The 25708-nt window shown below is 37.5% G+C and overlaps 3 protein-coding genes and 2 long non-coding RNA genes across 6 annotated transcripts in view; 1 reads left to right on the forward strand and 4 right to left on the reverse strand.

Annotated features, from left to right (window-relative positions):
- The window catches only part of LOC145448941 (uncharacterized), a 507956-nt gene that overhangs the window by 423709 nt on the left and 58539 nt on the right, over positions 1-25708 (forward strand). The gene's annotated exons all lie outside the window — the stretch shown is intronic.
- LOC145445491 (uncharacterized) overlaps positions 1-25708 on the reverse strand; it is a 193265-nt gene that overhangs the window by 16236 nt on the left and 151321 nt on the right. The window lies entirely within an intron of this gene.
- Positions 1397-2821, reverse strand: LOC145438292 (zinc finger BED domain-containing protein 5-like). The gene has a single exon (XM_080315688.1). It carries the CDS (start codon positions 2819-2821, stop codon positions 1397-1399), a length of 1425 nt encoding a protein of 474 aa, XP_080171814.1.
- Positions 6174-12627, reverse strand: LOC145449744 (uncharacterized). The gene is made up of 3 exons (XR_013918349.1): positions 12291-12627; positions 9501-9552; positions 6174-7503 (listed from the first exon to the last, which is right to left on the reverse strand). It is a non-coding gene; the product is annotated as an uncharacterized LOC145449744 (long non-coding RNA).
- LOC145450326 (uncharacterized) overlaps positions 21764-25708 on the reverse strand; it is a 198565-nt gene continuing 194620 nt past the window's right edge. The window contains exons 4-5 of one of the 2 annotated variants that reach the window (XM_080329159.1): positions 25026-25336; positions 21764-22141 (exon numbers count right to left, since the gene is read on the reverse strand). In XM_080329159.1, coding sequence (XP_080185285.1) covers positions 22019-22141; positions 25026-25336 — 434 coding nt within the window. In that variant the 3' untranslated portion in view covers positions 21764-22018. The remainder of the gene's footprint in view (positions 22142-25025; positions 25337-25708) is intronic. The other variant, XM_080329698.1, reaches the window with a different exon arrangement.

Below are 25708 nucleotides of genomic sequence, written 5' to 3' on the forward strand. Positions count from 1 at the left end.
GCGATCTACTATACTACTAACAGGATCCTTTTTGTTGACCACCTCTAAATATTAAGAGCTGGCAACCGGTTTTTCTGAGAATTTTGAAATCTGGCAACCGATATTCCAGTTATTCCTAAATTTTATAGACCGAAAAAAATCATGTTGTCCATGTACAGTCACAATGATTCACCCGGTCATCATATTTATGCTGATGTGCTATTAGCATCACAGTGGTTTTAAAAGAACTATACTGCCAGAAAGGTGAGGAGCCATCGATGCATGACGTCCTTGGAAGCCGAGGAGACCACTTGCCTAGTAACCACTGTATGTTTATATCGTTTTGCACTTGCCCTATGCCAGGGGCGGGCAGCTTAATGTCCGGTCAGTGAGCCGCATATGGGAAAATTAGGCACTTGGCGGACCAGATTACGGAATATATACAATTATACATTATACCTTAATCGCGTATTTATCCACCGCTACAAGGAATCAATTGTGTTTAATGCCAGCTATCCGACAGTCGTCGAGCATGTCCGCATTCAAGTAGGGCTGGGCAAAATCGAGTACGTGAGTGAATCGATTCTGAATCACGCAATATGCTTCGAGTCGAGTCGAGTAATCGAGTATCACTAATTATGACGTCATAACAGAACGTGATGTGTGAAGGCTTAAATATGCATCTTTTATTCCACCTCGAAGAATATAATGGCTGTTATCCATCACATAAAAGATATTTTGGTATTTTTTCGACCATACCGATTTTATTGCACTCGGTGACAATGTTGCGGGACGATCCTGAATTTGGAAATCTGCTAGTTCCAGCAACTTCGTAGCTTTGTACTATATGTTTTGTATGCTACGATATGGCCAATCAAGGTTTCAAGCCTTCAACTGCGAAAATTACTGTCGACACTATAATTCTCTTCTACAAATTAACTTCCAGTGGCGAGGAGCGTATAATTCCAGTACTCGAAAAAATCGTTTTTTTTACTACTCGACTCGAATCATCACAATTAATACTCGATTCAGATTCGAGTACTCGAATCATTATGCCCAGCCCTACATTCAAGTCGAAATACAAGCAATTTCTCCTAAATCAATACTAGCCAGTCTTCGAGATTACCGGACCACGACCTAACATCGACCTCGCCCTTCGCCACATGCCACCTCATTTTGTCGCTAGCGTCTTATATTCTCTGCATCACTTTTCAGTCAGTGTCCATGCCTCTTATTTACTTCGCCTAGAGCAGCGGTTCCCAACCTTTTTTACCCGCGGACTATTCTCAAGCTCGCCTATATAGCCGCGGACTCAATCTATATTTCAAAGAATTTTTTATATTTTTTATTGCAATTCAAAAGAGTTTAATATGGTATCAACGAAATAAGCAAGCACTGTTTTCCAATTGACACATGCTCAATGGGATCCTTGTCCTTGTACTTGCTTGACAAGTTTATCTAATTCCGGATCTATGGTTGTCAGTGCACATCTGATGTCATCTTCTGGTTGAAGTCTATTGCGATACTTCGTTTTGATCAACGTCAGAGTTGAAAAGCCAGATTCACACAAGTATGTGGTAGGAAATGGCAATAGAGCTTTTGCAGCTTGCTCGCAAAGATTTGACAGATTAGGCTCCATCGACTGCACATTTGCCCAAAATTGAGTCAAGGAAGCCTTTTTAAACTTGTCTTTCCAAATCTGTCGGCTTTGCAACTCAATCAATTGTTCAGCAATGCAGTCCATATCTGAATGGACTTCTTGCGCTGTCACCTGAAAAGGATTCCTGACCCAATTAAAGATCCTGCAATAATCGTTGGAAGGAATATAACGATCCAATTCGGAAAGAAATGTGTTGAGGTGCTGAAGAAAGATGGGCAGGATGACGTCCAAATTGATCTCTTTCTCTTCTACAAATAAGTTCAATCCCGGGAAAGCAGCTAACTTCCCACTTTTCATTCGATGCACCCACAGCTTTATTTTACCTTTGAATGCATCAACACTTTCCAAAACATCAAAAAATAGTTTCTCTTTTCCTTGAATTGAACTGTTCAGTTGGTTTACATGGCAGAAAACATCGGCCAAGAATAGCAACTTCGCAATCCATTCATCATCACAAAAGCGATCAGCAAGTTCATGGTTTTGGTCTTTCAGAAAGGCATGGGTTTCCTCTTTAAGAGTAGCCACTCTCTCAAGCACCTTTCCTCGTGACAACCAACGAACAGTGGAATGAAACAGAAGCCCACTAAATTCCGCTCCCATTTCGTCACACAAAGCACGAAATAAGCGAGTGTTCAAAGGACGAGCTTTAATAAAATTTACCACAGATACAACTTCTTTGAAAACTATGGCAAGATTTTCTTGTATTTCTCTTGTTGCCAAATTTTCTCTGTGAAGAAGACAATGAACAACCGAAATGTTATTGTTTTTCTTCTTCACAAAACTGATGAAGCCTTTATTACTTCCCATCATGGCTGGAGCACCATCGGCACAAACGGACACACAATTTGACCATTCAAGTTGATGATCTTCAAAGAATAAATTCACTTTCCTGAATATTTCTTCTCCTGTGGTATTTTTAGCAAGTGGACGGCAAAACAGAAACTGCTCAACGACATCATTTGTGTCAAAATATCGCACAAAAACCATGAGTTGTGCATCACTTCCGATATCTGTTGTCTCATCCAATTGCAAACTGAATCTTTTACAGCACCTTATGGCAGCGATTGTTTGTTGCAGAACATTTCTTGAGAGTTCTTCGATACGCCGCATCATGGTGTTGTTCGACAAAGGAACCATTGCCAGTTTGTTAGCAACAGCATCACCACACATTACTCTGGCCATTTCAACAGATGCTGGTTTAATCAAATTTTCTCCAGCTGTGTGAGGTGCTTTTGCACGAGCTATTATCCATGCAACCGCAAAAGAAGCACGCACAGCTTGACTGTGACAATATATTATTCCTCCCCAAGCAGTTGGGCGATCAAGTCGACTTTGCTTCACATGATGCTCTTTTTCTTTAAATACTTCAAGAGATTTGTTAACAAAATTTTCATGGTATGATTCGAGGTGCCGACGAAGTTTCGCTTCCTTTAAAGAGCTGTGAGCTAAGACTGTTGAGCACAGCACACACTGCGGCCTCACTTCGCCATTCACCTCAATCGAAGTAAATCCAAGCTTCAAGTATTCATCATGATATGCAAAAACTTGCTTTCTTTTAGCCATTTTACCGGCTGGTACCGGCGAGCCTAGTACAGTCTGTAAAGTTATATATCGCGGGTTCTACTGATAATAGACAGCTATGGATTGTTTCTGTGATGAGAACATACCCCTACCATTTATCAATATCCAGATAAGTCTACAAGTGAACTATAAGTCGCAATAAATACCATATTACTCAGCGTATATCGTGCCATAAAAGTGTGCATGAAGAGCTGTCATATAACGATATCAATCTTACGTAGTATTGATATGCATTTGCAGTATGTTTCAATGAGTTGTGTATCCGTTCGGTCGTAGTTCTCGCTATCTGCCAGAATACGACTAAGTTACTTCAGGTTCGAAAGGACCCGGAGACATGTTGCCAAGACCAAGTCTGACTATTTACTTCCTCTTTTCAATCTCGCACCACTGGCACGAGCTATATAACAACACGCTACCTGTACGCATGACTGGTCTTGCAACCAGATAATACGAAGACATTATGGCTCCTGAGCCGAGCCGACGGTTTTGCCCAAGACACAGAAAACTTAAGAACGAATATTGCTTGGAATGCTGAGCAATTTGTTGTAGTGCTCAAGTTACGATGTTCTTGTGTTTGAAATATACGTGGCGAAACATCGCTTGTTCAGGTATCTTTAATATTGCTTTCAGAAATAGATTCATTGCAGTAGAATTTATCAACTCGAAACCTTTTTGTGTGCCTCTTATAAAGAGTTTACAGCACAATAAGAAGCATACAGAAAGACATCCAAACGAAAACCAAATCAGCAACATATGACGTAACAGTACAATGATATAAAAGGAACGTTAGGCAAAGGCAGCTGTTCCGGTACTCCGACAATCTTAACAAAGAGAACCCAGAAAATCGAATTATACGATACACAGAAGACGTTACACATACAATTACCAGTATATATTGTATATAATCTCTTCTGCTTCTTATTGTGTCGTTAACTATTGATAAGGGACACGATATTGTAACAGTGTTGTTGTAAGTTCTTTATTCTTCAAGCTATCAGATCGCAGCACAGGCGCATGGAAACAGGACCAGTAAACATAGCACGTGCGGCTCGCACGGCGTACATCCAAGAGAATGAACGCATCAATAACAACACGCTTCGTCAATATGCATTACGTCATCACTAGCCATAGATGGCGCCCCGTTACAATATGTTGATAAATTGCACCGCAAGGAATGTAGTTCCGAGACCACTATTCCAGTTTAGGACCGCCGAGATATCTGTGCGTTTTATCTCAGAGCTATTAGGGTGATTAACATTTAAATAGCGGTATTTTGCGAATCAAACATCACGGCGGAAGCCTAATCCTCAAATCTTAATTTGAAGAATCCGGACCAGCACGGGGCTCGTTCACTTTCGGACCAAAAAGCTATTTTCTCCGTAAGGATGTAGTGAGTTTGGTCCGAAAGTGAACGAGCCCCGCTAGTCCGCAAATTACATATTGCGGAATCACAATGCGGAAGTGGACGAAAACATTGCAAATTTTGACATTATCATAGATTTTCGACTTGCTGAAGCTAAAACTATGTCCGTGGTAGAAAACAGACCTCCAAATTTTGATCGATGACCCTTTCTCAAGGTATTATCAATATTAATGCTCTAAAATAACGAATGCGACATGAGACTAGCGTCTATACATTGAAAACACACACGGAATTGCCAAGTTGACAATTTTTCAACTAGTGTGCTCGCGGACTCATCCACCCCCTTCCACGGACTCATTTGAGTCCGCGGACTCGGGGTTGGGAAACACTGGCCTAGAGGCTAAGGTTGATGTCTGATCTTAATTGCTGCTCCAAGTTGTTTTGACACCTTCTTATCTTCTCATTCTATCGCAGTCTTGTGATGTTTTGAAACGATGAAAATATTAATAAACCTGATTGATTGATGTAAACTTCAAGTTTAAAGCATAGAGATCAACAAGAGTATTTAATGAATTTATTTACAACAGCTATTGAAGTCAATTAGACATCTACGGTCGCTCAATACTGTCAAGTAGTTTTTTGAAGTCTGATTGCATATCATATGCAAAAACCCTTAGTGATGACTGCGCGCGAACATCAGTTATGTTGGAACGCAGCCCTCATCGTTAATGTTCGTGGCAGTGTTGGGATTAAGTCACTGCCTTCGAATCACAAGTCATCTCGAATCATTGCACATTTTGACTCGAGTCAAGTCAATTCACTTGATTTTCATAGGTGATAAGGGTCAAGTCAAGTCACTCGATTTTTGGAGGTGACCCGAGTCAAGTCAAGTCAAGGCACGAGTCCAGTAACTAGTCAAGTCAAGTTGAAATTTCAAAGTACTAGACATGATTCAAATTCATTACTAGGGCGATTTTTATTTGACACTTCAAAAGAAGTCAAATTTTGTTTTACATGGTGAGTTTGATTTATTTAGCTGTTCTTGTGTAAATCACACTAACATGTAACTTAGTTACTCCCGCCATTTACCGGCTTCAAAAATCTAGTATTTTTCGGCTGGAACTCGTTTTGTGTTCACAATAGACAAAACTTGCTTCTAAGACAGAGAGAAACATGATGTTTTTGCAGTTTTCATGACCCTACGACCAGTGGTTGTCGAGATGAGCAATTTCACCCCCTCTCGCGCAGAAATTGGGGGGATGCGGGCTGAAAATAGAGGCAATCCCCTAAAATCAATTTTTATTGAAGTTTCAAGTCATTTTTTGGGACTTAAGAATCCCCTTTTTTCGATTTGAAAAAAAGTCATTTTCACTCCACCCTACAACATTTCAACATTTAACGACAAATGACGATACATATCCTCGCATCTTCACCAAGTCTACCTACCTCTAATTTGAAATAAGTTCTGACACATGGAACAATTGTCTGGCATTTATCCTGATTGCTACGCAACCTTTGTCAAATTGTACACATTCGCGTAAAATACATTGTCTCTCCATATTCCGATAACCCAAATAAAATGCAGGGCTCAAATAACAAATATTTATTTCAGATCAATTCTATTCATTTCAGAACATGAAAACGCAGCCCAATACAACATAAAATCACGGAAATTCCAGCCAATACTCTCTAAGTCTAAGATGCAGATATACTCATTAAGAGTCATTAACAATTAATACTCTTGAGTTATAATGAGTTGTGGATAATGTCAGTATAATTGCAAATTAGTCAGAATGGACATTAAGAGTAATTTATAGAATGTCAAGAAGCAAATCATAATATCTCAGTAAAAAGGGAATATTGAATCACATTCATAAGATTATCCGAAATTTCGATTGTTATGGATTAATAATTTGCCTCTTTTTCTGTTAACGATGGCGTATAAAGTCATTTAGAATCAATTAATCACATATCAATAATAAACAAGGTCATAAAGAGAAATGAGCGAATTATATTATGCTCGAAGCAATTAGAAACACCAAGGTAGCAGAAAATTTGGCCATTGGTCATAGAAGCAACAGCGACCCTCATCCTACAGAATAATATCAAGGTCATGAAATATCTTGGTAATGAAAGTTTTAAATTCGGTAAGTATACTTTTCAACACTCTCCTGAAGTCAACTGTACTAAAGATATAGAGAAAGATCACTAGATGATGATGGAACATGGATGATCCTACATAATTGACATTACAATGGATTTCATATACTACACTACATTCATTTTCAACAAAATTTAAATTTTTATTTATATTTTTTTGGGTTTTTTGAAGTACTTAATTTCTATCATAATCCATCACACAAAACGTAAAGACAGTACAAAGTACACAGTGCACAGTGGACATCTAAGAATATACCACTTTTTTTCATTTTTCCATATTCATGATTTTTATGTAATTTTTATTATAATCAATTATTTTATAGGTGTAGGACGATGGTATATATTTATTTTATCCCGCGAGTCGATCCCAACTTGCGAGTAAATCCTTACAATAGCAAACAATTCAACAGGATGACGGCTTGAACTCTACTGTAGTCAAACAACCTTCGCATTCAAATCCATTCAACCAGTAATTTGTGCTGTAAAACATTCCTCTTCGAAAATATGTAGGTTCGACGTGACATTTATGGCATTACAATTGTTTTCGTCGATTTATGAAGCTTTATGTAACTGTTTTGGTTATTGTAAAATGCATATTAGAAATAGTTTCGTGAAATTGCATCGATTGAACATCAAATAGTCCGTTTGAATTCTAAAACGAATAGCAGTAATTCTGCTTGGCATGTCTCAATTTTGTTGATGACGATTGGCTCTTGTACACGAGTAACAATGTTGCATCTAATGCCTTTTCCAATACTCCCTGAAAAACAAATACCTCTGAATAAATCAATATCCCAGTTATTCAATTACGTCAGCAAACTATATGGACTATGAGAAGAAAATTAACTGTTCGCACGGGTATGTCATAGCAATGCACAATATAGAATTCGACTTGCTGTAGAGTACCTGGGATCAGAGTCGGACGAATCGTAGGGATTGAATCTACAGGACGATTCGTCATTTAAATTTTCGCGAGACGATTCTCACGTATCGTTGGCACACAATCCAATATACGGAAACATATTTAGTCAGTACACGAATTTCATGAGAATAACCCTGCAGACAACACATCGTATCGCGGGAGCGGTATTGGCTGGGACGGTGAACTTGCTAGAGGACTTTGATAACAGTTAACATTTCGATTAGAGAAATTGCGGTGCTGTTAACAATATCGAGTATCAATGACACTCGAAAAGTAGATATTGGCTTGTTTTATGGAAAGCCTAAAAGACTGGTGACGATAAGCGTACTGCTGTTAGAATTGGATAATTAGATAATTCTAGTTGTCTAATTAGACTAATTAGATCAAATGCCGGTAATGTAACTTGAATCTATTTTGTGAAATGATTCTCTGCACTAATTCTAATCTAATTGGTGAATAATTTATATTTTCTAATTTTAATTTAAACCCCATCTCTGGTTTCCCTGCAAATGCTACTGAGAGAATTGTGTAGTGCAAAACGAGCCAAGCTTTGTTGGAAAGACATTTGCTATTATCATGCTGTTTTGATAGTAATGGAACTGGATTCAATGACCTAGTTTTTGCGGACTCAGTAATTCTAATCCCAATCTAATTTGGAAAAATGTATAGCTATAACTACAGTTTTAATCTATTTTGAAAAAAGTAATGCGATAATTATAATTCTACCATAAATTGGAAATAACTGTGTAGCGTCAATTTTAATTCTACTGTATGTTGAAAGAAAATTTAACTGTAATTATAATACTAATCAATTTTGCAAAAGCAGGGAATCTTCTAGATGACTGAGTCTGACTGGAAATTAATCTGAAATCTTGTCGATTTGCTGCACAGCTATTGAGCTCATTCAAGAGGAAGTTCACGAAAAATTTGTAAGTTGTCACTTCGGATTACCTAAGAAAAGTATTCGACAACCAGTCCCAGTAATAATATTTGAAATGCACATACTCTAGTACTTTTCAAACTTTCATTTACACTATTGCTACATGTACTCGAGTAAAAAATGAACGGGATCATTCCAACTTCTGTTCGAGTTTAATCAATGACTATTTCGATATAGTCTCTTTAAAAATTATGTGACAACATATTACGAACAATAACTATATTTATTTCACCCCCAGCAGCTAAACAATCCGGACGCAATAATTCTCGACCTACGCCGTATTGACATATAAATTCTTCGAGTATCTCATCATATCTCAGTTTCATAATACAACAAATACTTCTCCCAATAAAATGAAATCTGTGTGGTCTGAGTGCAGCAAGTAATCATGAATTGAAGTGACGCATTACTGCCGAAGATCAACTTTTGTATATATTGACAGAGGTGCTCAGTAACCAACTAACTCCACTTGTTCAAAGTATAAAAGTGCGTTTTGCCCACTTACACTAATTAATTAAGTAGTTATTACTTCAGACTACTTCCATTTGTATTTGACAACTTTCATTTTTTTTCAGCAAATCTAGGAGCGATGTGAAAAGTATGTTGCGACTCGATGTGAAATGATGTATGACAGCACTATTATATTCTTGCAGAATAAACAAAGTCTTTTTTCCACAAAGCTATGTGTGATGCACCGCGTGTCAACGTTATGATGTCACTATACGACATCAGTTAATATTGTATATTAATTTAATTAATACACAGTTTGCGTCACAATATTTCCAAACTGTTGTTTGAAACCAGATGTGCATGAGAATGGATCGACTATTATGCAATGGAAGGACGAATCTCAACTCTCATTTTAGAACGGTCAGACTTCGCAACATCTACTCACCTGCGATAAAAATCCCAGTCGAGTTGCTTCCAGGCATCCCTTTCGCGGATCACTGAAATAAGAAATAAGTTATATGGCTTAAAATGCTTGTTAGCAAAATATGTATGCATCCTATTAATTGTGCTCTGTTGATGAGCCTATTGCGTAATATCTGAAACAGTCATCAGGCTCAAAGAGAGTTGAAATCATCAAAAATATAAATGAATTGTGTCCTACGATACACGGTGGTGTAGTTATGGTGAGTAAGCGTATAGACTTGCGCTTATCTACTATTTTAAATCTGAATCCTGTTCCTGATGATACATTCAAATCCAAGTACAAATCCATATTTTATTTTATCACGCGTCCATATCCGCGTCCAATCCGGTAATGGCTGAAACTTGATCAAAAAGTCGCATGAAAATGAAAGTTTCGTGAAATTCTAAGTCAAAGTACGGATGAAAATCCATCTTCGAATGAATCACAAACCATTATCTAAAGCAGTGGTTCCCAACGTGAGCGATTTGGCGAAAATGAGGAAGGGGGCGGTAGGGGGGCGGAAATGGATAAAAGGTGCGACAGGGGGCGAAAATAGCGAAAGGGACAATAGGGGGGCGATGGCGCGTTAAAACGGCTATATTGGCGTCAAGTCGCAGAAATGACTTTTTTAAAAGTCAACCCACGGAAATTCAGCTGCAAAAGTGTAAAACTTTGATATCGAGCCGAAAAGTTGACCTTTTTTTATTCAACCCACCGGTGATTACAGTTTGTATGCCCATTTTTCGGTTCACAAAATTTGGGGGGGGGGGCGATGATCGCTGTGGTGCTTGAAAATGCGGCGTTGAGTCGAAAAAGGTAAAAGGCAAAAGAGATGGCACGTGACCTCAATACCATATAGATGCGTAGAGTGGATTCGTAAAATCGTGAAATTATTTGTTATAGCTTCCGTTTTAAAGTGGTGGCTTTCAAAGGGAACATTGCTGCGGCCAAAATTGTTTTTCACACTATCCACTTTCATTTCAGACAACATAATATTTAGAGCGAAGTGTCGTTTTAATGTATTATAGTTATGTCAGTGGGCAGTGAATTGAGAAATAACACACAATATGATGCCCCGGCAGTAGAATGTATATTACCTATATCTAATCCAATTAGATATGAGAATGAGTGAAAGTAACTCTAATCCATTTGAAAAACATTCCCTGCAATATGCAGCTAATTATTCATGTATTGTCAATCGATTCAAATCACTAAATTTATATTCGATTTATATTCGCACCGGTTCCACGTTCTGTGAGATACTTTCACAGAACGAATATGAACTCGCATATTCGTTTTCGTATCGAAGGTAAATCGAACAAAGTAATCCCGAATGCCATTTTTAGAATTATAGTACTTGATTAGGTTGAAAAAAAAACGATTTCGGAATTTATGCAATGTTGTTGATTATAATTCAGTTCTACCTAAAAGAATGCACAATGCACATGAATGAGGAAATGGTTCGTATCAACGCCAATTATAAAAAAGTGGGATGCTGTATGACATAAAACCACAAATCCTGCGGAGAGTTGGTCAGTAACGAAGTAACTCTACTTTATCAGACAGCTCAAGTAGTGCTGTCTACTTACATCGCTTTCAAGGTCATTTTAGACTACATCTTGTCACAGCTAATAGTCAAAACTACATTATTCATACAATATTGATTTTGAAAAGTATCAAGTTGTTCCTAGCTGCGTATTCGTCATCGTTTTCAGTGAAATTCTTATAGGAAAAGCCATAGCCCATGTATCATGGTGACTGCATGGACATATTTTCAAAGATTCCACTAACTTACAGTGTCTTTAATCATCTTGCATTAGCCGCGAAGATATATCTTGCAATTTCGAAAGTAGATATATCTTATAAACTGGTAAAAGTATGCGGCCCTTCGACCAAATCTATTTTTTGAAACATCTTATTTCATTACATTTCAGACTAATACATTTTCTACTTCCACCACAAGTCAATTTGTGATTTCTTGGAAATTGCTACTTCAACTTTGTATATCAGCATCGGATTACGGCGCTATTTATCGTTATACATGAGTCTTAACTCTGACTACTTTGGCTATCTGTAATCATTCATGAACTCGTGTTGACAACTTTCAGAACCAATCGGAGTCCGCTTGATCACCAGATGTCGTAAATAAGCTACATGAAGTATTAACTTTGTTCCATAGTAACATAAGTATATAGAAGTGGTTTACAAGTTTCTTTGGCTTATCGTCCCCTCATCAAGCTCGATGTATCTTTATCACGTCCCATAAAGGTAGAAGTACTATCAGCAGCGAAGTACTTTTGCTTTTCTGTAATACTTATTATTATATACTTGTTTCACCTCCTCAAGTAGTTTTGATCGTATACTACCTCTACTTCAACAATTTTTATATTGTGAATACTAATTTATGCATACTTGACATTGTCAATTGAAGTAGATTTTGACACAATTCAACGATGCCTTGCTTCGAAATTGATATGCAAGCTCACAATAAGCAATGTATGAGAGATCATGCCTGAATTCCCTACTACAATTAATCGTATTAAATTAAGTATGGGATATGGAATGAAACTAAAATTCATGAATACCGTGCGTTATCACATAACCCTGGTAACGTCACTATGTCATGAATGAAACTAAAGCCTCGTGATTTCTAGCGTTAGTAACGAATTTGACCTGTTACGTGAATTGACCATTTCATTCAAATTGATCGCGCTTATTTAATATACCCAATAAAACGTATCCAAAATACGGTGCAACCAAACAATGACTCACAGTATAAAACTTCCAACTCAGTATCGAGATCATTGGCAATCTTCTGGGCTCTCTCCAATTCGTCTCCTTTCAACATATGATCAATTATGCGGTATATCAATGTTACTTTCTTCAAATTGGAGTTTTTGATGAGAGACGAAATTTCATCGAGTGAAACAGGATACCAAAATATGGATCGGATATATTTGATCTGCAGTGAGAAATTATGACTATTAATATTATGTATTACAATGATGCTTACCACTATTGCTGACCATTTCACCAGGGAACATCATGTATTACAATATACTTTGGATCACTAGATTGGACGGTTTAGTCTGACCCACTAGGTGATTCTGAAAAAATGGCCGTATTATCCGGCGCATTTCTAATACATATTGAGATATCTAGTCGGAAACATTTCCATTCTTCAAGACAGAAAATGTCGAGCATATTCGGTTCAGGTCAAATCATAACCATCCGACCGTGCTGTTGAGCTTACACTGTAGTCATCAGAAACAAGTCACTGCCATGGACACTAGTGGTACCATACGTCCTCTTTTCTGACTTTTTTGAAAGTGTTCTAGGAGCCCTAGCGGTGTTTAAAAAAAAATTCAAATTTCATCGGTTTGGTTGTCAAATCTTCTTCAAAAAGCGTTGCACACCAAATTGACTCAACCTCAACCAGTGGAAGCTGAGGTCAGTCAAATTGAAATTTTGCTCATTTTTGAAATAATAGTATTTACGATGACCAATTTTGTCACACAGACATGACCAAAAATCGTGTTCCAGATACGCCCGGAGGGCGGGGATGTCTTTTTCACTTGTATTGATCTTGATACAAGCCTAGGGTGGTGTTTGGATTAGGACATCGCGAGTAAACGAAAAAAATATATGACACGGACTACCTGGAAATTGGTCCAGTTCATTGAAATAGACATGTCAAAACGATGGTGAGATAATTTTCAAATTGAGTAGGCCTACTTTACACACTGAAATTAAAGACCACGAAAAGAAAATGAACTGACAAGCAGGTAAAATCAACGTAAATATATTTATCAAGTGATCTATATTCTTGGTCGGTCCAATGTAAATTTCTTCACGATACAATTTGATATCATAAGATATTTTATCATTTGCTCTGTACCACTCCTACAGTACTACCACAGGCAAATTATAAGACTTATAGGCACCGTGACCGATCTTCTTCCTATCAAAAGTTATCGCCCTCTATTCATGTCATCCCCCTCCATATTAGGATACTATAATCTAATTGTATCCATATATCGTGGTAAAACACCAATGCCTTTTATGACTCTATGACAAGGGGGTCCTGGTGATATTGAAAGACCAGAAAATGACTAGGTAATGTGCTTTATAAGCTCACTGGGTTACCATTTGGTTTCCCCAAATCTCGCATAAGTGAAGTATCAGTAATGTTTTCCTACTCATAAATACTATTCAGTGGCCTAGCCCATTCTGAATTGCAATCGGTACCATTTTCAACGCTCTGGATCAGTCAATGTCAAACAGCAGAGAAATATTCGAACACTGAGCTGCTGAGGAATGCAACTGATGTCTCCGTGGATGAGGTTTTGGGAATGGCAACCTTGTAATCAGTAAAAACTTTGAATCAAGGCAGAGAGTATGGCCTGCATAACTGAGATAGATTTCGTGAAATATGAATTTGTCGGACAAAAAATACGTTTAGATATGATTATCACTTGAGAAATATATATTACTTGTATTTTTCCTGCCTGTCAGTTCATTTTAATTTCGTGGTCGTTAATTTTAGTGTGTTAAGTACTCTATTTGAAAATTATCTCACCATCGTTTTAACATGTCTATTTCAGTGAAGTGGACCAATTTCCAGGTATCCGCGTCATATAATTTTTTCGTTCACTGGCGATGTATTCATTCAAACCCCACCGTAGGACCTTGTCAAGATCAAAACATGTGGAAAAGACACCCTGTCAGTTCGGGCATACATGAAACACGATTTTTGATCATGCCGGTGTGATGAAAGTGGTCACCGTAAATATTATTATTTCAAAAATGACCGAAATTTCAATTTGACTGACCTCGGCTTCTACTGGTTGGAATTGAATCGAATTCGATGTGCAACGTATTTTATGTAAACTGATGATTTGACAATTAGGCCGATGAAATTTGAAAAAAAAAGTTGAAATGACGCTCAAATGACCTCTTTTTGAGAATTTGTCCTCTTTTTTGAAAATTTTGGTAAAATGTACGTGAAAATTCAACTGAGAAATTTGAAATAAGTACTGGAGTAACGCTCCGGCAGGTCTTTCGGGAGTTGATCCAGAATGGTGACCTTTTTTTTTACTCAACCAACTACAAAATTGTAAAAAATTTGCAAATTTTTGAAAATTTCACTCCTGTATTGCAAATCTGAATTTTATTTAAATGTTGTCCTCTTTTCAGATTCCCAAAACATGGTGACCATAATAGACACCCAATTCTGAGAAGGCGAAAAAGGTGAGTTCACAGTTCCATGCAAAAACGGACCACAAAGTAGTTATATGTAGAAGTGGATAATATAATTATGACACCAAAATATAATTCTAACATCTGTGGTCGCACTCCTTTTGTGCTTATGAGTCAACATCTCCTTGGCTTCCAGAGAAACCCGAATCAAGATGTAAAAATGATGAAGCAAATTTCAAAGTCTACGTTTACGGTTAAATCGCTCGTATTCCTCACAACGCTTACACAGGATTGTCAGATGGCGACTAAAACAAAGCAAGCATGGCATTTCGCCAACGTATATCGTTGGTCCGGCCATTCATCGTAATTTCGCCAATTCGGTTGTTTGCGAATAATAAAGGTATTGATGGAATAGAACCAGATGGCCGTGATATAACGTGATTATTATAATGCGTATAGGCTTTATAATCAAGTATTCAAGTGAAAAACAAGGGTGTTGATTTTAAGGAAATATTTTGGAATCATTTGACTGGTCCGGCCCGCGAATGCTCTGAAAGTTTGACCATGACCCGCGACGACAGTTGAGTTTGACACCCCTGCTTCAGATGAATAAATTACCAGGAATCACGAACTCCGCAACTGCGGTGGATATCTCGGGCATGGAATGGAACTTAATTCATGTGGATGGGACACGTACTGTGCGGCAGAACTCAATGATAAATGTGCGATGGTGTGAGGAGAACGTTCAGTATATCAAATGCAACTAAAACTGGATGATAAGTACTACCTTCTTTTGCTGACAAGCTTCTAACGTCTTCCAGAATTCATCTGCTTCTCCAACGTAAAACATGGCATGGATATTGCCAAAAACGGAAATTGCTGTCCTGCGCTCCAAAATTCGGCTGTAATCCTGGTCAGGTATCAGGCCATTCACGGCAATATCCAGGAGATCCAACTAAAATGCAAAAACAGTTTATCCCGGACTCAAATATAGCCGCGGAAGAGATGATTGGTTTCAAGTCGTATAAAATGATAGGTAAATATACATGCGTTTAAAAATACTTTGGGAATAGAATCAGGAATCATACTTGATACTTTTTCCAGCAAGTCTCAATCAGCGTCCAATCAATGATTTCTTCTTTTTCTGTGCAATCGAGCAGGATCTTGCTTATCTAAACACAATATTGATTTCATTACGTAAGATGACGAAATTGTCTGCATGTTTTCCTATTTGAATAATTATTCATATCGGTAAAGTTCAATACTGATCCATTAGAATTCTTCGATTCTCCATAATGCATATGCTACATCAGTATTAGTCTCATTCCAGAGAATTATTTTATCTCAAGTAGAAGTGAAAGTAGCGATTCACAATTAGGTAAAATATAATTATTGCAGGCCTAGTTTTGCATGAAAATGAAATCTGCCAAATAGAAGTAGTATGAAATCTTAACCACTTGAGTACGCAGGAAAAGTAGGATAAATCTACCTGAAGTATTACGACAAGTAGAAGTACATTGTTACTGACCACCTCTAGATAAATGTTGTAAGGAACGCTGGATAGCCTATGTAACGATGTCGCTTATGTTTACGCCAGTGGTTCCCAACCTGTGGTACGCGTACCACTAGTGGTACGCGAAGGTCTTCCAGGTGGTACGCGAGTAGATTCTGTTTTTCTTTTCGACCGAAGCAAGTTATTAGTTTAGTTGGGTTGATTTTGAATTTTTTCAATGTTTTTTGACTAGTGGTGAAAAAACAATTCCATGCATCTCATCAACCCGGGCTGATAATGCCTAGTTCAATTGAATTTGTTATTACTAGGGCGATTTTTCTTTACAAAATTGAGCGTGAAGTCAAAAAATTGTCAAAATTGTTCACAAAGTCAAAATTTTTCGGACCCCTCCATTTCGTTTGTATCATAGATTTTGATATTTTACAGCTGGTAGCCCACTTTATAGGCCTACCGTTGTAGGCGGCCCATTGTCTGCTCATCGTGGATCATAAACTGTCAAAAGAAACAAATAGGCTGACAATTGATATGTTGTTATGCTCAGCGTACCGCAATATCCTAACTGAAGCAAAACTGCTTGACATTGCATGGTTATTTTATCAAGAAGCGCATGATGAAAAATTGTGATGCATGACAACATTGTCAGTATGAAGCAACAAGTTGTGTGACCAGCAATGTACGCACAGCTTCAGTGGTGTCAGCCAACAACTACTGCTGTTAAACGGTATTTCTCCATTCTTGGCAAGTCAGGACAGACACTTTCTACCCGAGAATGTAAGAAAGTATATCTCGTTGTACTACAACGAATTTTAATTATCTCTACCATAATACGTGGTGTAACTACTGGGCCAGATATCTTTAAAATGAAGTTTTTCCATGTCAAAATTTGTCAATTTTTACGTCAAAAACGCTTTTTCGCAAGGACAGACAGTCCCAACCAGAAATGAATATAAGTAGTACAATTTTAACAATATGTGCGAAAATACCTAATTTGCGTACGTGAAGTTAAAATCAAGTATTTTTAGGTCAAAATCCTCCGATTTTTAGGTAAAAAATCGTCCTAGTTATTACACCTCACTTAGCTCAAATACGTGAGTATGACGTCATAAATGGTGAAAACATTTTTGACCGCCAACGGCGTGCGTAAATTATGTAGGTGGTACGCGAGCACTGCATAAAACCTCGAAGTGGTACGTGGGTGGAAAAAGGTTGGGAACCACTGGTTTACGCAAAGGATTAATTTTATCCAGACAGTAAAACATCTTACAATCTGCGTAAAAACTTGCACGGACAGAAGCATACCCTATGTTAAATTTTATCTACCTGCTTTCGAAACCAACATTTCGAGCTGGCATTGTTGTTTTTCGCCTCAGACTGCTCCAATGCTTGAGCGCACATTACGAGGTGAACAGTAACGATCTGCTTTTATTTCTTGAAAGTGAGTGGATATACCGATTTCACTTATGAAATTGATGCAAAATTATGCCTGAAAGGGGCACTGCACTCTAAAAATGATGTGGTCTTAAATTGAATGGCAAAACGAAAATAAAAATTTGGCCACATCCATTTTCTTCAGAACGCCACCGTAATGGAGCTGCAATTTATTGAAATTTCCACAGGACCTTCACGCTTCAGCAGTCATACAGAGATCGAACTTTATATAGTTGTCAGTCAATGTTATGAAGGAAATATGTCGTACATGTCAAGGTGGTTTAAATACCGTGTTCAACGGAAGATGCTCAGTGAGGAGATTTATGTCAAAATTGGGCATAGTGTAATCTATTTCTTCAGGACAGAAATAGATGATGCTCAACAATTTTCTTATAAATAAACAATATTTTATGCATAAGAATAAGACATGATTTTAGACTACTTTCACACAAAATTGCTTACTTTTCACGGAATGGATTTTGATAGATAGAAAGTGATTGAGTTACGTTTGTATCACTGTGATGTGTGAAATCGTCTCAAGAAATCGCAATAGACATCATGGTAACTGTTGAAGCTAATTTCCAAGATTATACAAATTTGCAATAATAATCATTTTTAGTTACTCGCAGAGACTCATCTTGTAATTTACAAAGTAACCGCTAGCGATAAATCACAAAACACTTACGAGCGATCGACCAAAACTACTTTTCGAAAAGCAAGTACTTTTCACACTTGTCACTTTCTACCTCAACTTGAAGTAGTTTTAACACATCGTGGACACATCTATTTCTCCATATAATTGCATATAAAATTAAAACGTATCTTCTACTCATCACGATTATCAAGGCTGACTACTTTCGCCACATCTACGTACAATCGAGACCCGACTCGCAATACTAGAGATGCAAGTAGAGTAGAAATTGAGAATGGAAGTTTTTGTCGAACAGTGATGAGCGGATTTGAAATTTCAAAATACAAATCCTCTTCAAATCCATAATTAAATTTGTCTTAACTCCAAGTACAAATCCGATAACGGCTGAAATTTGTCCAAAAGTATCATGGAAATAAAACAATATCAGGAAATATTTTACAATAATATAATAGGAAATGTATGTAATACCTTGTTTGATTTACACTCGGATAATTTCTGCAAATCATCCCGCTTGGCGAACAGTTGTATTTGTCTTTTAAAGTTGATAAATTCAGCATCAAAAAGTATTCCAAGAAATGCAACGTATGCTACGGTATAAACCCGGTTGAACGATAGATTGGAATCCTGCAAAAATAAAAATGTAAGTTACGTCACAATCTGCTTCAATACGAAACACTCAGAGGTACGATCATACATGAGCAGATTATTGTTACTATTCAATTCTAGTGCGGGTGAAGCGATGGCTATGATGCTTGTCCGTTGGAAAATGCGATGTGAAAGAAACACAATCCTTATATTTTTAAAGATGTAACCTAACATTTCGAATGGACTTGATCATCAAAGTACAGTGCCGACAATTCTTTTAATAAATTCATCAGGTAAAAACTCTTTACTTATAAAATCAGCACGAGTTGTTAGCTTACTATTCTCAACAAAAGCATCTCGTCTCCATGACGCTTCTGATTACGTCATAAGCTACATCCTGGCTATACTACACGGCAAGGTGATCGTTGTACGTGCCTAGTGTAGCTGGCAGCTTCGTACAGTAAAGTCAGTGAAATGAGCGAAACTTCATTCGAATCATTAGTATGGACTCGTTATCAAAGTTGAATAATCTTGATATCAAACCTTGATGGTGAAGTGCCCATCAACCATTGTACCACTTATTGTGATGATGTCTTCTTCGTTCTTCAATTCAATCCCCCATATATCTGCAGACAGGTTGACAACCTGAATATTATGCAGATGTGAAACTTGGGATTGTGCATTGTATCGATCATCCAACAAATATCATGACGTCATATCTTACATACAGTAACAACCGCAGTATCACAGATCATCATGTCATTCATGTGCTATATTTCGTTGACACGGGTCACAGATTTCACTGACGTTTTTGCCGGTGGTGGTATTTTGCTAATTTAGTGGCTCGATATCTCCAAAAATACTTGTTTATATGAGGTAAGAAGTATAATGGCGGAATCCGTAGAAAAAGTAGATTATGGATACGAAGATATTTTGGGCAATATAGTTGACCTTTAATCAAATCGTAAACACCCGGAACCGTATTCCTGCATTGACACGAATTCATGAGCTGTTTTCGTTTTTTAATCGTAGCGCGAAAATGGACAGTTTCCTATTGTGAGCATATAAATCGGAATTACTCCATGGACATCATAGTGAGTCCTATATTACAAGGGAAATAAAACACTGAAGTCAAAAACGCTGTTATAATTAGGGCTGAGCACAATGATTCGAGTGCACAAATCTGAATCGAATATCAATTTTGATGATTCAGGCCGAGTGGTAAAAGTCGTTTCTCAAGTATAGAAATTGTGCGTTCGTCGACACTGAAAGTTCCTTTATTGACAAAAATTGTGGTTTTGACAGTATTTTTCACTTTTGAAGCCGTGAAATCACGATTGGTCGCATAGCAGCATATCAAACATATTGCACAAAGTTACGAACATTACTGGAATAACAAATTTTCAAAGTCATGATCATGGCCTGAAATTGCAACAAACTGCAATGAAATTGGTACGTTCGAAAAACTACCGAATAATCTTTTTTGTGATACATAACAACAGTCATTATATTATTTAAAGTGACATAAAAGGTTCATATTTGAACTTTGACATATTATATTCTGTTATGACGTCATAACATAACGAGTGATACTCGAACAGTCGACTCGACTCTAAGCCTTATATGTGATTTAGAATTAAATCACTCAGATACTCGATTTTTCCCAGCCCTAGTTATAATCAGTGAACAATTTCGTCATGCAATGTCAAAATGATCGTGTTGGTCTGAAAACCAGATGCGCACTTTGTTGAATAGGAGCAGTAATACTCTGTTGCGCACTAATTCATGTCGACATGCACACTTCTGAATTTTGACGATGCTGACAATGTTACTTTTATTTACGCAGTGTGTTTTGTAGGGGCACGCGCCGTTTGCTTACGTAAATGTGACATAGTTTTTCAAAATATTGATGAACAATTTGATCGTCGTCAGACTGCCTGGTATCGATCACACCAATATCGAATTTCATTACATTGCATTCATTTCATTCATTGTCAATGTAGTAGAAAGTTGATTTTTGTTGATGACGTCGTGATATTAGCTCAGCGCTCTTATTTCTGCCACTACTTTACATAATCCCACATTTCACGAAATTCGATTACATAGCTCGATATTAATGACACAGTGCGGATATTAAAACATCATATCAGTGGGTAAATACTCTACGGCTTCGGGATGAAAGCAGAGTAGGACTGTTAAAAAAATTCTTCAGAATCTACTGGATATGTGATAAAATTGTTAGGTTGGTTGAAACAACGCAGTAAACCAAATTTGGCTTCAAGTCCAACCAGTAGAAGCAAGAGTCTTGCTGTAAAAAGTTTTGAATTTATAATTAAAAAAATTCAAAGTTTTTCTTTCAACCCCATAAAATTGTTAGGCAATCAGTAGTGATGATACCAAATTTGGCTCAATTCCAACCGCTAGGAGCGAAGTTATTGCCGTAGTAAAATTTCCAATTCCATGATTTTATAGGAAATAATAATAGCTTTCAATACAACATCCATTGTAGTACAATATTTAAACTCAAATACTTTTCGGGACACTAAACCAAATCTATTTAACTCCCTTCTTGAAAGCGGCAACTAAAAAGTCTTCGAGTTCAATAAATATTCTACTACAATGGATTTTGTATTGAAAGCTATATTCAAGTTCTGTACCACGAATCACCTATTTCAATAAATGATGAAAGAGTTAGCTACCGTAAAATTATTTTATTCGAGTCTAAATTTTTTTCTATCGCAACAACTTAGCTTCTACTGGTTGGAATTAAGCCACATTTGGTCTGCATCGTCTCTACTGACAGCCCAACAATTTTACGATATTGACAGAAAAATTTTAAAATATATTTTTGTAATGATAAATCCAAAATATTCTACTGCAAGAAAATCGCTTCTGCAGGTTGCAATTGATTAAAAGTTGGCGTGCAGCGTTGTTTTCGCCAACCTAACAATTTTATAACATAGCCGAAGAAATCGGAAGGTTTTTTGAACAGCCCTAATGCAGAGAATGTATGTATAATGCTTTCTATCATTGACTATGGCGTCACCAATCACATGCGATTGTCACGTCACAAGTCACGCATACCCACATAAAATTATAGTGGCTTGTTAGTGCACAACTAAATCATAGAATGGATCTCACTTCCCAATCCAATTTTCCAGATAGCGATTCAATCCAACGATGTCCGAGAAGTGAACGCAGTGCTGTTGCTGAGAACTTATTGTCACACAAATTCACTTTCTTCACCTGGAATGATGAATGAAATATGATTACAATGTCTGCCAATATCATGTCAAAATATCAGAGCTTTGCACAGACTTATTCAGGATATATTTAGGAAGCTGAATATGTTCAACATCATTGCGATCCCCATAATAAAGGCAAACGACCCTAGGTTTAGAGCCACGGTCTTTTACTAATCCATTCAAACGGCTTCAATCAATACACCGTAGTCTATAATTGAGATTACGATTTGATTTCAGTGAATGGCTAATTTTATTCACTTTCGATTTCATTTTTGCGAGCGAGGCGGCCACAGTAGGATCAACTGCAATTTTGAATTGAGCTGCATGTAATTATATAAATTTTTTCATCTTATTCTAATTGTCATTGAAGCATTTCTATTCTGTGTAATTGTAATTTGATAAAACTTTTACTAATTACAATTTCAATTGCATTGTTATTAAAACCTGACAATCACAACATAAAATACTTAGCCTATTAACATGGGTGTTCTATGCGTACCTCGTTAACTAATTCAGCCATACTATACTGTTTCCGATAGGCCAACTTCAGCTCCAACATAAAACTTGGTGAATTACAATATAGGCTATCGAACAAAATCTTACTATTTCATAATTGGACGAAAAGGGAATAAACTCGTCTGTAATCCGTGCTGAACCATTTCCTACACCACAGTAAGTGTTTTTTGAAATATCTTCCCAGTACTGAGGCTTGCTACCGCAATTGCAAAAAGAAATTAAAGTTTTCAACCAAGACTTCATCACGCTGGATCACACATTTGTAGATATGTTATCCCAGTCTTACCTCATATCTTAGCCTAATTTACTGGGGCCAGAACCTTTCCGCATACTAATGTTCATCAAATGCAATCGAACAGTTTCGAGCAAGTGAAAATGTAGCTGCGAAACAAAATTTTGTAATTGGTAGTTATCAGGGGCTTCTTTACTTTTCCATTTATTTTAATTTTACTCACCTTATCGGTATCATCCTTATCGCCTAACCAATTACATTTCATTCACCTTACTCAGCTCTGAGTATTTGTTTGAGTACATTTCATTGACTGTCTTGTATCATATTCGCTATTAACCGTTGCCAGTCGCTCGAACTTTTGATTGTTAGTAGTCGCTTATAAAAAAAAATCAAAGCGCAAAATGGGAGGTAAGGCACAGGACGGGACAAGCCTCCTTTATATTAGCGCAATAATCCATCGTAAATAGCTTTGAATCTATAACCGATATTAGTAGAATTGAATTGTCTCACTGATCCCAAAAATCTAGATATTGATCGACTTCTCAAGTCTAAAAGTATTCAACGGTGACATAACGTTGCGCTATACGCCTACAATTTAGCGGCGGTAGTAGAAAAGTACTTTTAGCAATTAAGAACGTGGATATCGCTATGGTACTGTTCGTAAGTTGAATTTGTAAACGTGCATGTCACTTGCACGGCAGTTCATTTGTCGCAGCAGATCCAGACGAAAGTAAAGTGGGTCATTTTGATTCACAAATGATTTACGACATTACAGAAATTTCAGACTGCGCTAAGATACTATATTTCATAAGATTTGTTTGACAAACACTGCGCACTTCCGCGTTTTCGATGTACGCAGATCGTGCAGCACGCGTGAAGATAGTTCTACTGGCATCCACCCGCAGTTCAAGTCTATAGTTCCAAGCTTTCGCCAAACCGGTATGATTACCTCTAGGGTTGGAAAATCTGCTTACTGATATAGTTTTATCAATTTTACTTCTCATTTATCAAATTGGCTTGTAACAACGTTTTGCTACAAGCCCATATTTCAACTTCAGTGCAGGCACGTTATCTAACAATCACAATATGGATGGCTGGTTCCTAATTTGGATTGGTCAACGTTAACATCACTCCTAAATGAGTTCATTTCTACAGGGGCACTGTCATGTATGCTGTGACGAATAAACGTATTGTGCAAAAGCTAATCCAGCCTTCAAAGCAATATGGCGTTGAAAGCGAACTACGATTAGATATTGATTGCCTGCATGACCGCAATTTTGATTTGTCAAATATACAAACTTCACATCGAACCCGATTTAGATTATTGATCGTTTGCTATAGACTAGAAGTATTATACGTATAATTTCAAAATTTGCCGAATCTCTCGCGGCAGCCTCGCGAGACGTGAATGACACAAAAGTTTGCCGCAGTACACCGGTTGTAAACCACTGCCCTAGTCGTTCGTTTACTCTTTCAGTCCAAACAACTAGGTCGTCTAAATTCACTGTTGCAATTGTTATGCCACGTGGGCCTGTATATTGGATCACAAATTCGCTGCTGTGTGCGACGTTACTAGTTCCTGCACATTCAGAAAACAAACTGGCTATCAGGTTGTGGAATAATTTTCCCCTAATAGCAGGGCTGTAATGACAAGAGTCATTACTCGACTCGAGTCACGATCTAGCCAATGTGAGGTCTACTAGCGTCATATATTGCGCAAAATTTGCCAATTTTTTCCGCCCAGCAATTACATTAGGTCAATCGTCATTCGCGCGATCCTTGATTGACTCTGGATTAGTTTTTTTGAGACAGCAGTGGATGTCTATGTTCAGCCATCGGTTCGTGATATTGATTAAAATACTCCTGATATAGGCTATATCACGTATGTTCATTGAGCAGGTTGCTACTATATCGCTCCCATCGAATATGAAATTAAAAATTGCTATTTATTCCGCAATAGGCCTAAGCGACGTGAAATTATGATACCAAAGCGATTGCTACGAACAGTGCACCGCCGCGAAAAGATGTGAATATTGCACCATATCTGGAGAGGATAGACTTCACAATGACATGAATTCCAGATTAACAAATAATATAGTTTTCCTACGAAAGGAATCATTTAAAAAGTATGACTCACTTGTATTCGATTTACCAAACACCTCGCAATGATGCCCAAAATCTCGTCGTCGATACTGCAGTTCCATAATATCAAAGAACCAAGGCTTTGATTCCTTGCTGCAAGCGATCCAACGATGTGAGCCTCATCGCGATTCAATGAGATATAAGATGCGTCGATAACGGAAAGATCTTTCATAAGATTGTCGTCGCCCGATTCGTAGATTGCTGTATATAGTTCCATGCGGACGAATTTGTCGTATTTTCCAGTCTTCTGAAGTCGCGAGCGGATCGACCGAGCAAGATTTTGTCGCTTCTGTGTTTGATCCGAGACTGTCAAGCAATGCACAATGTCGTTGTATTCTTAATTATTCTTGCTTTACCGTTTACTTAACAATTGAATAATTCACGCGACTGTGATGAGCCAGGGTTCAGATGAAGTCATTGAACTCTAATGTCTAGTTCACAATAACATGAGCATTTCATGCGCATCAATATCGCATATGTTCGACTAAGATCAGCTCCAGAATTCATACTTAAGTGTTGGAGGTTTATTTAGGCTCACCCTCCGGAAGCTGTATCTTTCAAAAAACTTAGAAGTGGGCCGTGCTACAAGTCAGCGGATGCGAAAACAAAAATACAAAATATCGGCCTGGCGTAAATGACACCTTTAGTCGACAGACACCATAAATACACGAAACAAAC

The sequence above is a fragment of the Botryllus schlosseri genome, chromosome 1 (genome assembly GCF_051294905.1).
Source record: "Botryllus schlosseri isolate E-star chromosome 1, Bs_hap1, whole genome shotgun sequence".
In the NCBI taxonomy this organism is placed as follows: Eukaryota; Metazoa; Chordata; class Ascidiacea; order Stolidobranchia; family Styelidae; genus Botryllus; species Botryllus schlosseri.

Bases quoted from the DNA above. Each gene is read 5' to 3' on its own strand.
- LOC145438292 (XM_080315688.1), bottom strand. From the start codon at position 2,821: ATGGCCAGAGTAATGTGTGGTGATGCTGTTGCTAACAAACTGGCAATG.